The 16,415-nt window shown below is 43.4% G+C and overlaps 1 protein-coding gene across 1 annotated transcript in view; it reads left to right on the top strand.

Annotated features, from left to right (window-relative positions):
* Positions 1-16,094, top strand: part of MRPS9 (mitochondrial ribosomal protein S9) — a 37,912-nt gene extending 21,818 nt beyond the window's left edge. Inside the window, exons 6-11 of the mRNA XM_010829687.1 lie at positions 8,355-8,440; positions 9,530-9,605; positions 11,940-12,108; positions 13,030-13,138; positions 13,988-14,157; positions 15,425-16,094. Of these exons, the coding sequence (XP_010827989.1) occupies positions 8,355-8,440; positions 9,530-9,605; positions 11,940-12,108; positions 13,030-13,138; positions 13,988-14,157; positions 15,425-15,516 (702 nt within the window). The 3' untranslated portion in view covers positions 15,517-16,094. The remainder of the gene's footprint in view (positions 1-8,354; positions 8,441-9,529; positions 9,606-11,939; positions 12,109-13,029; positions 13,139-13,987; positions 14,158-15,424) is intronic.
* The last annotated feature ends 321 nt before the right edge of the window (positions 16,095-16,415 follow it).

Below are 16,415 nucleotides of genomic sequence, written 5' to 3' on the forward strand. Positions count from 1 at the left end.
AAGTGGCTGGAGTATTGGAGCTTCCTCATCAGTCCTTCCAATGAACACCCAGGACTGATTTCCTTTAGGATGAACTGGTTTGATCTCCTTGCAGTCCAAGGGACTCTCAAGAGTCTGCTCCAGCACCGCAGTTTGAAAGCATCAGTTCTTTGGTGCTCAGCCTTCTTTATGGTCCAGCTCTCACATCCATACATGACTACTGGAAAAACCATAGCTTTGACTGTACAGACCTTTGTTGGCAAAGGGATGTCTCTGCTTTTCATACGCTGTCTAGGTTTGTCATAGCTTTCCTTACGAGGAGCAAGCGTCTTTTAATTTCTGTCTGTCACTGTCTGCAGTGATTCTGGAGCCCAAGAAAAGAAAATATGTCATTGCTTCCACTGTTTCCCCATCTATTTGCCATGAAATGATTAGTTATTCAAATACAATTTGTTTTTCATAGGCCAGCACGGTGTATGAGGCTAGAATCAGGGTCTAGAGGACCCACAAAGAAGTGATTTCACTACATTTTGACCCCCCACCGCATTTGCCTGTCCTGAGAACAGGTTGTATTTTCTTGCAGAGCCCAGGTGTTTGATGGTGTACACACTGGGGCATCTCCTACAGTTACAGTGACAAAAGGCTGGATGCTGATACCCAGTTTTAAACAACAGACCCCGCTTCATCTTTAGAACACAGTGTCAAGTTTTATTTTATTCATAGTATGACTTCTCCCAGTTAACGGAAACAGTCTCCAGGCCTCCATGGCCCCAGTGCACTCTCGGGCAGCTTGGCCCGCGCGCACATGGGTACTCTGCTTTGTCAAGCTGGCTGGTGTTTGCACTCTGCAAAGCCAGAGGATAGAATCCCCAGTTGTCAGGTGCATTTATTTCTTGGGGAGGGGCGTGGAAAAAAGAAAACCTTCCTTTCACTTTCTGTTGACCTTGGGCAAATGAGCTTCTTGCCCCAGCAGAAATGAAATGAATGATGGATGCGGAGGGCATCTTTGCTGAGTAATGGAGCCGGCCGCGCTCTCTGCCCAGGCTCTCCGCACCGCCCGCGGCCGCCCGGGGGACCCCTGCCGCTCATTTAAATAGGTATGTCAAATCTGCCTCCTGACGCCGCTGGTTTGATCTGTGGTAATATTTGTGAAGGTTCCATATGGACTCGAGCCCCCCGCAGAGCTCAGAAATAATGTACAACGCTTCATGGTACAGACGCAAATTCCCCCTGAAAAGGGGCGCAGCGGCGCAGTAGCTGTCGGAGAGGTGATGGAGCTGGCGCGCTCGGCTGTCAGCTTGTTACACGGATGGCTTGCACGCAGCGAAGCTGTGGAAAATCTGTGCCTTTTAACTTTTCTACTTAATCACGGTTGTAGCATTGCCTTTAGACTGTATGCTACATTAATTCTCTTCCTGCCTTCTGCCTTTCATCCCAAGTTTCACGGGAAAAAGTAAAGCGTGCGGGTCGTGGAGAGGAGCCTTATCAAACAGCTGTCACCCGACAAGCCATTTGCATTTGTCTGGGCTGAAACGGAGCAACCTCAGGGCATGGTATTTGGTTGCATTCCATCATAATGAAGAAATTACACATCGGAGAAGAGGCCTAACTTTAGTTTATATGTTTTTAAAAGGGATCACTCAAGAATCTGGTTGGTTTCTCAGCCAATCAGATACTACCCCAGTCTAAACTCAAATGTCAGATTACACTCAGTTTATCAACGGTCTTCCTTTATGCATCATATAGTTTCATTACATACAGGAGAGTTCTTTGGGCTTCTGCATTTTAGTTAAATCTAGTAATTTAGCTCTGTCTTGTCTGTTGCGTGTTTTGACCCCCAAACACTGTGGGTTTGGTATTTGTTTTTGTTGTCCATCAGAACAGTTTACACCTGTGAATTACAGATGTTTTGGTTAAATTTGAGCATATTAATTCAGATAATAAAATTTGTATTTTCAAAAACTGCACCTTATGAAATTTTAAACTAATTATATGTATGGGAGAAAGGATAGGAGTTTCCCTAAGTGCATGCCAAGTGCTTGCACCTCATGCAGGGCACATGTTGTTAATCACACTTGTCCTTGCCAGGCCGGTGTGGGTCAGCGTCATGCAAGAAGCTGCTTGTAACCCTGAGCTGTGTATGTGACTAAACACTCCCTGTTTGTGGTGAACCAGGCATCGCATGTGATATAAGCCAATATACCTCGAAGCTGCTCCCTGTGTTGCTCTGCCCTCTCTCAGTGGGGAGGGGTGCCCTTCGCTCTGTGGGAGGGGAGTCCTCCCTACTACCATCCACCACAGCCCAGGGCATCGAACCCCCAAAGACTGACAGGTGGGCGGGAAGTGAATCACTGTTGCCACCGTCTCTTGCTGTCGGTGTCATTTCTTCCCATGTGACGGGGTAAAAGACTCTAAGCCAAACTCTGATTCTCCCGTGTCCTGGGCAGTCTGTGATGGTGTGAGCCATGGGCGTCCTCGGCCAGGCTTTTTGGCAGAAGAGCACCAATCCCAAGCCTGTGTGCGGCTCTGCCGGGGGCCTCTGTGGCATCTGTTGACCTTCTGTAATGACGTTGGAGCCGCTTTCCCATGTCTGATCACTGCCTGCCTGTTAAAGTTATGCAACACAGGCCTGCTGCAGCTTCCAGTTGAGGATGAGATCTAAAGCTTTAGTGAGCACTGTTTCCCACTGGCCTGAAGTTAGTCCATCCGGTTCTTTTGTGGAGAAGTTGGGGCAGTTTTGAGGGAAGCAGAGGATTCTCAGAAAGAAGCAGCTCATTGTTTTGCCCGGAAGTGAAGCTACTGGGAGAATGTAAGGTGCAGGAGCACGTCCTGGTCCTTGGGGGTTGCACCCTGAGTGTGTTACACCCTGAGTGAGCGTGTTATACCCTGAGTGTGTTACACCCGGAGAGTTCATAGGCAGGTTGGCTGGAACTCCCTCCTGTGGGCACAGCCATGCAGCTGTCTCCAGGTTCCTGGGAAAGTCAATAAAAACCATCTATTTTACAAAATAGTAAGATGTACGTATGTAGTGAATGAAGTGTGAAACAGTACTAATGAGTACATTCTTAAACAGTAAAGGTCATTTTAAATAAGAGGAGATGAGAGCCTTATGGTTTCTCAAAGGATCACTGAGGATTAAGGGGCTCAATGCTGGACAGCCCTGCTCATCTGCCTTTTTTACCCAAAGCAGATGACTTTCCATCTCCTTAACAGCCACTCACCAGTAGAACTTGTATATTTCTCAGACATGATTTAAGCTTTCAGGAGCAGAATGAAAAAAGATAGTAAAGGAAGTGACCTGAAACCTCTCCACCCAGACACCTTTTCACGTCCCATGAAACCAGAGCTCGGGAAAGGGTGTGAGACACTTTGAAAACACTGTAAGCTGTCAGAAACATTCAGCATTTATTGAAATTTTCCATCAGCTCTCCCCACCATAACCTTTAAGATAAGGTTCTTCATCTCTAAAAGCTACACTGGGAATTTAGAAACCTCATTTATATTTCATGACTTGTCTTACAGTAAACATTGGAGTATTGCCAGAATATTTCTATAATTCAAAGCAAGTATATGGCCACAGATGAAATTTTTAACCAAAGAAGGGTCAAATTAAGGAATAAGTAGATTGGAGAGGGCAATGGCAACCCACTCCAGTTCTCTTGCCTGGAAAATCCCCGAGCCTGGTGGGCTGCAGTCCATGGGGTTGCTAAGAGTCGGACACGACTGAGCAACTTCACTTTCACTTTTCACTTTCATGCATTGGAGAAGGAAATGGCAACCCACTCCAGTGTTCTTGCCTGGAGAATCCCAGGGACGGAGAAGCCTGGTGGGCTACCATCTATGGGGTGGCACAGAGTCGGACATGACTGAAGCGACTTAGTAGCAGCAGCAGCAGATTATTATATACTTAAACTATTCTACCCAATTAGGGGGGAAAAAGTTAAAAATGTGGAAAAAAAAAGAAGTGATTCTAATCCTGATAGTGTAGGTATAAACAGGATTCATTTGCCTGGCTCATGTAGAAATTCTCCAGTTTATTTTAAGTGACTTACATAACTTCTGGGTTCACACAGCAGCCCCAGAGGGGTGTGTATCTCCACTTACGTTGTTGCAGACCCAACTAACGAAAGTTCCAGGGACCTGGCACCCAGATTCTTCCTTAGTTTACATCCTCCCTGCCACCGGGTAGTGCACGTTGAAAACTTTGGAAGCAGCACTTCTTAAAAACGGACTTAAAGCAGTGACCCTTCCCACAGTGACATGTTACAGAATTCCACTTTACAGCTACATTAAGGGCTTCCTTTTAGAAAGCTGCAGACCATGCTGACATGCATCTGCGTGCTGTTTGCAGTCCTTTCTTGACATGCGTCTGTGCGTGCTGTGTCGCTTCAGTTGTGTCCAACTCCATGCAGCCTTTTGGACTGTATGTAGCCCACCAGGCTCCTCTGTCCATGGGATTCTCCAGGCAAGAATAGTGGAGAGTTACTTTGGTAACTAATTGAGTAACAGAATCTGCTGTTCTGGAAGTATCTTTAATATACGTTTTCCTCACATGTGAATAATTACTGTTGTGGATCTTGTATGTTGGAAAATCAATTTTTAAAAACCGATTCAACTTACCGCCTCTGTTCATTTCAATCAGATCACTTCTTTTATAAGATTATTTTTCTAAATATATGATGGAGCTTTAGGTAGTAAAAATGTATGGTATCGAGTCACAAGCACTCCTGTGTAGTTACTCCTGGTGTGTACTTTCCCAGAAACTTGTCTCTGTGACCTGTATGTGAGACTGTTTTGTTTGTGCTGAATAGCATTACATGAAGTGTACCTGTATAGCATACTGTGTTCATGAAGTGATAGCCATGGTCTCCCGTGGAAATATGTCTCTTGGAACTCTAGATAAACAGCATCCCGTGGAAATATGTCTCTTGGAACTCTAGATAAACAGCATGATGAAATCCATGAGAAATGAATTATATGTATGTTTATTTCAGTTGGTTTTGTATATGCCAGTAGCCAAAAAATTTTGAGAAGATTGTTATTTAGGAAATTTATTTTCTGTGATTTTCTTTTTCCCAACAAACATTTTAAAGTCTCAACTGTATTGAACTAGTAGCTAAGATAGTAATTACTGTTAGTTGTGTATATTTTGTATATCAAAAAATATATATATACATATAGACTTTTTCTGTATCACCCTCCTAAGAAATGTTATTTGTTTGCCTTTCCTAAAATTGGAACTTCTACATGATTAATAAACCAACACAGATTTGGGAAGCCTAAAATCAGATTTCTTTAGACTAAAAATCGTATTGCTCATGCTCTTGGAAGAGTTTAGTTTAAGCATTTCTTTTTTGCACCCTGAGCATCTGGTATTTTCAAATTAGGCACCTTCTAAATGCGACTCATACATTATGGAAATCTGATGACATGAGGGGTAGATAGACTGGCTTTGATTTTATGAAATATTAATCATAGCTGTGATTAATGATTCAGCATTTCACATCTGGGTTATTCCTGTCATATTTGAAAATTATACTATTAAATACAGTATATAAACTTAGCGTGGCTGGGGTCACGGCTAATCCTCTGGCGCCCCTTAAAAATTAAGTGGAAATTGAACAATAGACCAGAAGCCAGTCCTGATAATCTGTGATGTTGGCAGTGCCTGGCGTATTTTATACTCTCGAGGATTTTCTGATGTAAATTAGTGCACACACCTCTTCAGGGAGCTGAAGCTGTAGGGTGTACTTTCCAGACGACTCTTGTCTCAGAGTAGCCAGGACAGGCTCTGAAGAGCGGGTTTATTATTTAGAAGAGAAAGGAAGGTAGAAACGGCATGCACATAAAGTGGTTTCGCTTATTTGACACCCAAACGCCATAACCTCACCCCTGTGTCCTTTCTTGGCCATTGCTATAGGCCAGGCATTGTGCCAAGAACTTTACATATATTTTCCTAAATATTTAGAGAACTGAATGAGGGGCTTTAATGTGAGCATTATATGACTTGATGGATCACAACTGTCAAAGCACATCTGAGCCACCAGGGAAGCTCCATAAATGATTAGAACTTAGCATGTTCAAAATTTGGCGTGTACCTTCATGGGTGGTTTTTCTCATTTTCGACATTTTTTCTGGTGATTTTACATACACTATTTATGCATTTTTATGAAACTAAATATGAACTGCAGAAGATAAAAGCAGAGTGAAAAGTTTAAGAAAAATGTGGACTTAATGTAAACATTGCTCAGAAGTCACCAGCAAACAATAACAACTTTAGCAGCCCAAACTTTGACTTGAAACTTAACCTATGAAGCAGGTCAACTATTTTTGTTTTTGTTGCCTTGGTTATTCCAGAAAATTAAATAGATCTTTAAGAAGCTGGGTGTGTTAGTCGCTCAGTCGTGTTCAACTCTTTGTGACTGCATGGACTGCAGCACGCCAGGGTTCCCTGTGTTTCACCATCTCCCAGAGGTTGCTCAAACTCAGGTCCATTGAGTCAGTGATGCCATCCAAACGTCTCATCCTCTGTTGTCCCCTTCTTTTCCTGCCTTCAGTCTTTCCCAGCATCAGGGTCTTTTCCAGTGAGTTGGCTCTTTGCATCAGGCAGCCAAAGTATTGGAGCTTTAGCCATCAGTCTTTCCAATGAATATTCAGGGTTTATTTCCTTTAGGATTGACTGGTTTGATCTTCTTGCTGTCCAAGTTGTAGAGGTAGTTATTTTTAATCTGGACAATAGAATTGAATTAACCTAATTTCTTTCCGTAGTTTTGGTATTTAAACCCGGACTTCAGTGTACATTACTCCAGGGCATGGTTCTAACAGATCAGTAAGCCCATGTCAGAGGTTCCTCTTCCGGAAGTCTGGGGTGGAGCCTGAGACGGTGCATTTCTGACCTGGTATTGGGCTTTACTGATGGTGTCTTAGCTGTAGAACCTCTGACTGGTTAGTGATTCTTCACCATTTTGGAGATGCTCAACCCGGCTTCACAGTTTCTACATGTGGCTGCTTTTCTTCTTCTTGTCTAAGTTATCAGTTCTACTCTCCTTCCAAGAACAAACAACACAAAACACACTCTCAGGAGTCTCCCAGCCACAGGAAATGAGCTCTGTCCTCGTCTCACCATTCCTAGCCCATGGAGTATGATCTGGGCTTTTCTCACCTATGTTTATGCAAATCAAAGGTGCAGTCCTCACATCCTTTCTTCCTTCGTCTGCCCGTTCTCCCTTTTCCACTTGAAAGAAATGGATTCCTGAGAAAAGGTTGCAGAATGAAGATAATAAAATGTAAGCACTGGTCAGTACAGAGGCAGCAGCCAGGGACACTCCTGTTCTTAGAGCAGACTCTCTGTCGGCAGCTTTGAATATAAAATAGTGCTCTGATCAGCCCCCACACAAGGTTGTCCCCCAAGCTGGAGATTATTAAGACTGTTTGAAATACAGACAGGCATCTCGGAGTAACCAGTTGTGTCTTCTGAGATTAGTGGATGTTCTCATGATTTAGCAAGAAAAAAAATAAATCATCTCTAGTTCATCCTTTGAGCGTGTCTGTTCCGTCGATTAGTATATTATAAACGAACACGCACATGAAATTAGTATGAAATGATGAATGAGTACACACCGATTCAACGTGAGTCTTCACATAGGCTCAGTCAAAAAAACTGGGAGACGGTTGCGTTATTCTGCTTGTTGTAAACTCATTTCCTGGAAAAATGTATTTTATTAATCACCTGTGTTGCCAGATTATTGCTTTTTTACAATTCTAACAAAATGGTAAATTTCCCTTACTTGCATTACAGTTTAACAGGTGACATAGATTTGAAGTCTTTGTTAGAAAGTAAATTAATAGAAATCAAATAATGAGAAGTAAATATTAATAGAGAACTTATAAAGACACAGACTACATGGTGAAGACTTAACTATTACATAAGTATTAAATATTAGAAAAGTTGTTCAGTGCTAAGTATAATTTTTAGTGGTATTTCTCCAAGTTTAAAGGCATATTGCTATATAAGTTAGGAATTTTTTAAGGAAAGTTTTTGGTTTTGTTTGAGGAATTCTTAAGGAAAATCATTTATAACTTTATTTTGTGTTTAATATCCTCACTGAGGTAGTTGTAAACCTTTTATAGAGCTATTTAAATCCAGTTGAAGTGTGTTACTCTGCAGAATGCTAAAGTCTCATTGAAATTACTCTACCATGCTTCAGTTTGAGTGAGAAACAGTATTGTGGAAGAGCATTTTCAGCAGTACTTGCTGTGCAGCTGTGACTTGAGAATTGAGGAGGGGTACTTTTGAGATGAGGGGACTCAAGGGAGGTAGAAAGTAGTGATGAGAACGTGCTGTCTCCCGGTCTAGCGTGTTTTACTTGCCACAGGAAGCGTATGGAAAGGTGCTCCACGCAGAAGAACGGCAGGACCAGCTGCGAGCCAAGGGTCTGTTTTCAGAAAAATCTAAATCCAAGTAAGTTCTTCTTGGTGTTAAAATACTAACTAAAAACATTCCACTTATCATTGGTGTTTCTTAGGCATTACATAAAGCTTAAAAATGTGTTCATTATTTCAGCATTAATCTTTATAATTTTTTGTGTGTTTGAGAGGATGTAAATATTAAGGTTATTATTTTTATATTACTTCATTCCAGATTTATACATTAAATGGCACTTAATTACTGTATTTGAATATTATTTCTTCAAAATTTTTGTGCTTATGTATGTATGTGTGTGTGTGTGTGTTTTATGTATTTTGTGTTTAAAGATTTGTGCATCCGTTTAGCAAACAGTGATAGACTAGATCCATCAACTTGACCAACTGGTTTTAAATTTTGGACTGGTTAGTCATATATTTCCTCTTATTCAAAAGACACAAATTTTTGACCCAGATGACACAGTGGTAAAGAACCTGCCTGCCAATGCAGGGGAGACACAAGAGATGTGGGGTCAATCCCTGGGTTAGGAAGATCTCCTGGAGAAGGAGTAGCAACCCACTCCAGCATTCTTGCCTGGAGAATCCCAGAGACAGAGGAGCCTGGCGGGCTGGAGGCCCTGCGGGCACAGAGACCTGACTGAGCACACAGAGCACAGCACGTTCCTGTGTTTTCTCTTGTTCAAAAGACCCCGGTTTTGGAACACGGCTAGTTTAGGCTGTAAGTACTACCCCTAGCCTTTTCTTTACTTTTCATTACTACTTTAGTCCACTGACAGATTACTGTGCTTCCATAACCTCTCCTTTCAAACAAATTATTGAAAAGCAAGCACAATTTGAATTTTTGAGGAATCTGGTGACTTGAATATCCAGCACGTTTCACACTGCCGAGTCTAACTCTGCCAATGGGACATTTGCTAGACTGGGTATCTCTTCTTTTAAAGTAGACTGAGGAAATGTAATAACCTATCTAAAAAAACTATTCACTTGGATGGAATTTTACAGCTGTGTAATACTAATACAAAAGTGTGTTCCCCCGTCAAGAATCGCTACCACTTGTGGGATCTTTCATGGTGTAACTCTCATTGCATGGTTAATTTAAAAGAGAATACATGTGATATTTTAACAGAGACCCGATTGGCAGCAGATGGCTGATTAAGGAGGAACTGGAAGAAATGTTAGTAGAAAAACTGTCAGATCAAGACGTGAGTAATTAATCTTTTTAATTTAAGGGGACCTGTGCCGTAAGATTGTAGACAATTACTATATTAATATTTAGGATCCTAATAGTAATGTTCCTCAAGAGGCATGTGTTCCTAAGACAGTTTTCCTTTAAAAAAAAAAAATTTGAAGCTGATTCTGTGCGTAGGCCAGGAAGGTGGCAGCCTAGAAGACCCAGGCCCTCCCCTGCAAGTGCGCTGGCCGTCTCTCTGCCCGTTGTCTTGGGGAGAGTGTGGCGGGTGTCATTTTTTACATCCTTCAATAGAGCGGCTGTTAATTTTACAGACCAATGGTAAGTATAAGGAGCCGTTAGAGATGAAATAGGAAAGAAACGAAGCACAGGGTGCCCTTCCTGCTTAGCATATGCAGTGTCTGTGTGGCCAGTTCTTAGAATCAGCAAAACCACCATTGTCAGGATCACCTGGAATGCTGGGAACAAAATGCAGTCTCCCACGGTCCAGGCCTTGCTCAGAATTCCCACCGGCATCACCCAGGAATATACATTTTTAGCAGGCTCCCAAAAGCCTGTAAAGATGGTGATCCGTGGATAGGTCTCAGCCAGATTCTTATTTGCTCAGTATTCTTGCATATTTCAAAATTGTCAGAGGAAATCTGATGTTTTAAATATGTTGATGTTCTGGATTTAGATTATTTCTAGAAGATGAGAGTATAGATAAATTTCACAGATTGTTTCAAGAAAGGTTTTTTCCCTCCCATGGCAGTGACTGACAGTAGCACCTTGCCACCGTGTAGATTTTAAGTCATATACTTAAATTTCTCTGTTCTTCACTTAAGTTATTACAGAAATTAATGTGTTGGAAAAGTTGCAATTTGCTAAAGTGAGGTGTTGGACATTTGGTGAGTGGTAGAGCCGGAGTTGATTTCTAATAGCCTGACTGCCAAGTCGGTATCGCTGCGTTGGGTGCAGCTGAAAAAAATCTGTCTTTTGCCTCTTAACTGACTGCATCATTTCTGTGTTTCCCATTTCCTGGCTCCTTTCATTTTTTAATAAAATAACAAGTTTGTTTTCATTTTGGAAATATCCCAAAGACTTTGTTAAAGGTGCACAGCCATGAAAAGAAAACAACCAAATATATAGGCTCATCTATTCATCTATCTGTCTGTAAATATATGGGGCCTTTGTACTTTGGACAGATGGAAGAAATCCTGAAGCTGACAACTGGTGTTGAGATGAAGGAGGCAGGAGTGGTCAGTGATAGCCCGACTCATGATCTCAGTTCCTGAGGCCGGCTGTGTCACACCTGTAGTTACCTGCTGTGGGTTCGAGGGTGTCACGGCACATTCAGGGGAACTGAGAGCAGCTGGGGAAGGACAGCTGTGAATGGAGGCCATGGAGCTCTACCAGGCTGGGTGCCTAAGTATCTCACCCTTCCTTAGACCGGTTCTCTCCTAACATCCTTGGAGGCAATCATTGAAGCAGCCCTTTGAATCTTACCTGTGTGATTTTTATATATTTCAAATCATTAGTGGCAGATTTTCACTATAAAGGCAGAGGTCATAAAGGCGAGCCTGATTTTTAGGGTTGGCAAAAACATAAATCAGGTTATCAGAAAGCTGGGCTTCACGCTCTGCTCACCAGGGATGTCAAGCTTCAGCTGTCTCCTCCTGCATAAACACTTCAGAGTGACTGCTCTGCTGCTAATTTTAAGGGGTTAATACCAAGTTGTTTACTTTCTAATCACATGTTCAAGAACTATTAAAAAAATGCACAGAGTAGCAAGGATAATTTATTTCAAGAGGTTGCCCTTTAAGTCAAGTATCTCTTGAATTTTTAAATAGCTTGATTGTTCAGTTTTAAAGGAAATCATAAACATTAAAGTAACACAGCTTGAACAGCTAAAGATATATTTGCCAAGTGTATTATGAAATATAATTGAAGAGGTACATTTTCTCAAAATCAGACTCTCCCCATTTTACTGTGCGAAACTCACTGGAAATTATTTATGAAGCTCCTCTTGATAGCAATTCTAGTAAAAGAGTAGAAGTCACACTCAAAGATCATCTAAATATTTTTTTGAAACGGAATTTAAATTTCACTTTCTTGTAATATCCCAATTCAGAAAAATGGATTTTTCTTTGAAAGGTTCATCTCTTTGTTTCTCTAAAGAAACGATTGAGCACCAGAGGTGCCCAGGGAGAATGCCACGCCTGCTCGCTGTTTTAGAAGCAGTGCGAGTGTCATCCTGTCAGAATTCATCAAGAAAAGCAACACTGGAAAGATCAAGTATATAAAAATAGAAAAAACTTAGCAAATGCAATTACACTCCCATCTCCTAATGAATTTTTATTGTCTGCAGTATGCACAGTTCATCCGGCTGCTGGAAAGGTTATCAGCCTTGCCGTGCGATGCAGCTGAAGAGGAATTTGTGGGCAGGTTCCGCAGGACAGTGACCGTTCAGTCGAAGAAACATCTGATCGAGCCTTTGCAGTATGACGAGCAGGGCATGGCCTTCAGCACAGGCCAAGGTAAGGCGCCCTGGAGACGAGGTGCGCCCCTGCTCGCGGGGAGACGGTGGGGCGTGTGTGCGCTCTCGCCCTGTGCTGTTCATTGTGTCCGTTTGTTTATTTTTGCTGTTGTTACACTGGATTTCCAAGGTTTTAAGATTCTTGTTGACATTTTGAAAAACGGAACCCTTTAATGTCCCAAGAAAAGATGTGGACCCATAGCCTGCACAATCACATTAGCACTTGGTATTCTCACATTTTCAGCTGGTGGAAACAACAAGATGTTTATCACAGAGTGTCTTAGATTCACTGAAAATGTTCAGTGAATCTGCCCGTCAGACGCCAAAACTACGAAACCCGAAAACTTTAGGTCCTCAGCTCACGTCTTCCTTGTAGATGCCCAGAGCCATTTGACATGGTGTCACTTTAAAGAATTGAGCTATTAAATGATCCATCTGCAGCTCTAAAAAGTTTAACATCACTTCCTTTGTCATTTTCAGTTAATATTTTCAAAGAAGTGTAATCTTCCCTGAGGATTCCTTTTATTTCAACCTTTTATTCCTTTTCTTTTAGTTATACTTTATTATACTGTTCATGTATTGTAAAAATTTACAGTTGACATTCAGTATATTCTTATTAATTTAAAAAAGAATACTAGGTAAATTTAATTAAAAAAAAATAATGTAAACAAATGTGAATTACTTGGTTGTAGTACTTCTAAAATGGGATCAAAGAACAAAACACCCCCATAATAAGTTCATTACATCAATTATGGTATAGTTTGCCTGTTTTATTTTTGTGTGACATGTAATAATTATAGAACTTTCCTATATAGAGTGTTAGGTATTGTTACTCTGAGGGGAGGAAATTAATGTAGTTTTGCCTCACTCAGAGCACTGGGCTTCAAGATGTTCACCGCATAGATGTCTTGTATTTTTCAAGGTAAGAGAAAGACTGCAAATGCGGAGGCGGTTGTTTATGGCCATGGCAGTGGGAAGATAGAAATAAATGGGGTCGACTACCTGCTCTACTTCCCAGTGACCCAAGACAGGTGAGATCTGCGTTTGGGTTTGGCTTTTTGATCCTAAAGGAAATACACTTGATGATACATCCCGATCAACAAGGCTTATGATTTCCTGGCGTTTGCCCGATTGCTTCTCTTTGTTGTTTGTTGTTTAGTTGCTAAGTCATGTCTGACTGCTTTGCGACCCCGTGGACCGTAGCCCACTAGGCTCCTCTGTCTGTGGGGTTTCTCAGGCAAGGATGCTAAAGTGGGTTGCCATTCCCTTCTCCGAGGGATCTTCCCCACCCAGGGATCAAACCTGCACCTCCTGCATTAGCAGGCTCGTTCTTTATCACAGCCACCAGGGAAGCTCCAGTCCAGGTTAATTCAGATCACTAGTGGAGGGACCGTTTTTAGCTGCTCCCCTTTGGGTGTGGTTCCCTGTCCTCATAGACTTTTGCTGTATTCTGGGTACCTGCCTCCTGACTGTGCAGACCCCGCTTCCGGGGGGTTCTTTCTCACCTTGACCACCCTGATGCAAATGCTCTCATATCTCCTGATTTTTTTCTCAACTTTAGTCTCAGTTTCTTTATGTTTATAAGCATTTGCTTGGGAATCTTAAAAGTTTCAGGAATTAAAGCAGATATATATTTAAGCTCCCAAACGAGCAGGTGAGCAGAGCTTCCCTTAGTAGCATCGTCACTCACCCTCAGTGAGGCAAGCTGTGCCACTGCACCCGAAAAAAAGAGACCGACCCCACTCTCACGGTGTCTGAGTATCCGAAACAGCAGTGTCTCTGCGTGTGTTGTGGTTCCTATAAACGACTAGAGTGTGAGCGTTCTGTGAAGTCATGTGTATATGCCGCAAATCTAACTCCATCTCTTGTGATGTCCTCAGAGAGCAGCTCATGTTCCCCTTTCATTTCCTCGACCGGCTTGGGAAGCACGACGTGACCTGCACGGTGTCGGGGGGCGGGCGGTCGTCGCAGGCGGGGGCCATCCGCCTGGCCATGTCCAGAGCCCTGTGCAGCTTCATCACCGAGGATGAGGTTGAATGGATGCGCCAAGGTACGGCTAGTTTGAGTTTCTGTGAGCCCTGAAAAGTAATAAAGCGTCAGCACTTTTCTTTTCAGCTAGAATTCAGACAGGTCTGGTTTGCCTTCCACGCAAGCTCGTTGTTTTTTCCCACACCTTTTAAGTCGAGTACGTGCAAAAGCCATGGGTATATGGTTAAGTGAAGTTTTGCCTTTGCTGTGTGGCCATTACAAGTACAATGGCACCCCACTCCAGTACTCTTGCCTGGAAAATCCCATGGACGGAGCAGCCTTGTGGGCTGCAGTCCATGGTGTCACTAAGAGTCAGACACGACTGAGCAACTTCACTTTCACTTTTCACTTTCATGCATTGGAGAAGGAAATGGCAACCCACTCCAGTGTTCTTGCCTGGAGAATTCCAGGGACGGGGGAGCCTGGTGGGCTGCTGTCTATGGGGTCGCACAGAGTCGGACACCACTGAAGTGACTTAGCAGCAGCAGCAGCATTAAAAGTACTCTTAACAAAATATGTGAGCCTGGCACACAGTGAAAAGAAGTGCTAGTGTTGGAGGAGTGAAGAAAACAGTGAAAAGCTCCAGCCTGTGTAATACTTATAAACACATCAGGGACAGAGGCTGAGAGTGACTCGCAATCACTCCTGAGGACTGGGAGAGCGGAAGCCACCAGCAAGACCGACTTTACTCTCCCAGAATGGAAGTCTTGTGCTGAGAACACAACTCTAAAACTTTGTTTTTTTAGATCTTGAAACAAAGTCCCAAGAAATACTATTGTCACACAAATTAAAAAGTGTAAGTTTCTTTTCTCAAATGTGTTCGTGAAGTCATATGTTACTTGTACATAATGGAGACCAGAGGTAGAAAAGAAAAACCTCCTGGATGGTGAAGTGTGTGGCAGTATAGACCTTTACAGTCACAGTGTCTGTAAGACTTGCGCTTCTGTAACGGTAAGCGCGCCAGGCGGCTTTCCTTGCAGTGACTAGTGATGCCAAACAGGAACAGCTTTGTCCTTAATTGAACAGGTTTTAAAACCAAAGAGGAATTGATCATAGCTCTCAGAGCAGAAGACAAGCAGACTCAAATAATGTGCCTGGTGTTTGTCCCAGAAATCAGGAAGATAGCCCCGAAGAGGGAAAGCACGCTGCTGTCTGGAGGTTTATGTGAGGCGGGGAGTCGGCCGTGGGCCTGGGTGCTTCCTCTTACCCCAGGAGCTGTCGGTTCACGCGACTCAGCTGCCTCCCTGCGTCTTCCGTGGTTCCTAAAGGCGTCTCTTCTTATGCTGCAGCTGGACTGCTCACCACGGATCCCCGTGTCCGAGAGCGTAAGAAGCCAGGCCAGGAGGGCGCCCGCAGGAAGTTCACCTGGAAGAAGCGCTGAGAGTCCCTCGTGGGAAAGCGAGGGGCACACGGGAGACCAGGGCCGGCTGGGCGGCTGCCTCGTGAGATGACGTACTCTAAGATGCGATGCTGTGAAGGTCGCCTTCTGAAAACAATTACTTAAAATGTTTTAGCTTTGTTCTGCTGCTTCACTTTTAAAACTTTTTCAGAAGAGAGTTTTCAAAGCCTAACTCAGACTCCTGGCGTATTTGATCTGAAAGGAACATTCAGCAAAACCCAGCCAGGAGACCTTTCTCAGATGGGAAGGCCCAGCCCACGGATCTGAGCTCTGGAGCCACACTGCTGACCTAAGAGCAGCACAGACTTGAACTCCATCCTCCACGTGCTGTCGATTTTCCAGACAGCTACACAGTTTTCACAATTGAGGGATGAGATGCTTGTCGAAAAGAATGGAGCCAGCGCAGTGTCTTTGTCAGGAGCCCCGCCGAGTCGCTGATGACGACGACGACAGGCCCACCTCTCCCGGGGCCCCTGGCAGCCACCAGTCCTCTGTCTGTTTCTATGAGTTTGACTTTTGTTTTTTTTCTTTAAGATTCTACGTATAAGTGGTACCACGCAGTGTTTGTCTTTCTCTGTCTGGCTTATTTCACGGAGCACAGTACTCTCCAGGTTGGACACGGACTTGCAGTCACAGGATGAATCAGTTCCGAGGCTCTGGGCTCGCACGGTGCCCTGGGGGTCCCTCCCTGTGACACTGGGAATCGCGGGTGTGAGCGGGTTTGGGGTTTTGTGTGGGACAGTAAGTCTGGTCTTCGTGTGCAGCCCTGGATACAGCGGACAGTTTGGTGAGAGGGCCTGGCCCAGGGGGAGCAGGGGTTGAGGGCCCTGGGCGTGATCTCTGCCTGCCTGGGAGGGGAGGACACGAGTGTCCACTTTACC

Source organism: Bison bison, unplaced genomic scaffold, assembly GCF_000754665.1.
Source record: "Bison bison bison isolate TAMUID 2011002044 unplaced genomic scaffold, Bison_UMD1.0 scf7180017864508, whole genome shotgun sequence".
NCBI classification, from domain to species: Eukaryota; Metazoa; Chordata; class Mammalia; order Artiodactyla; family Bovidae; genus Bison; species Bison bison.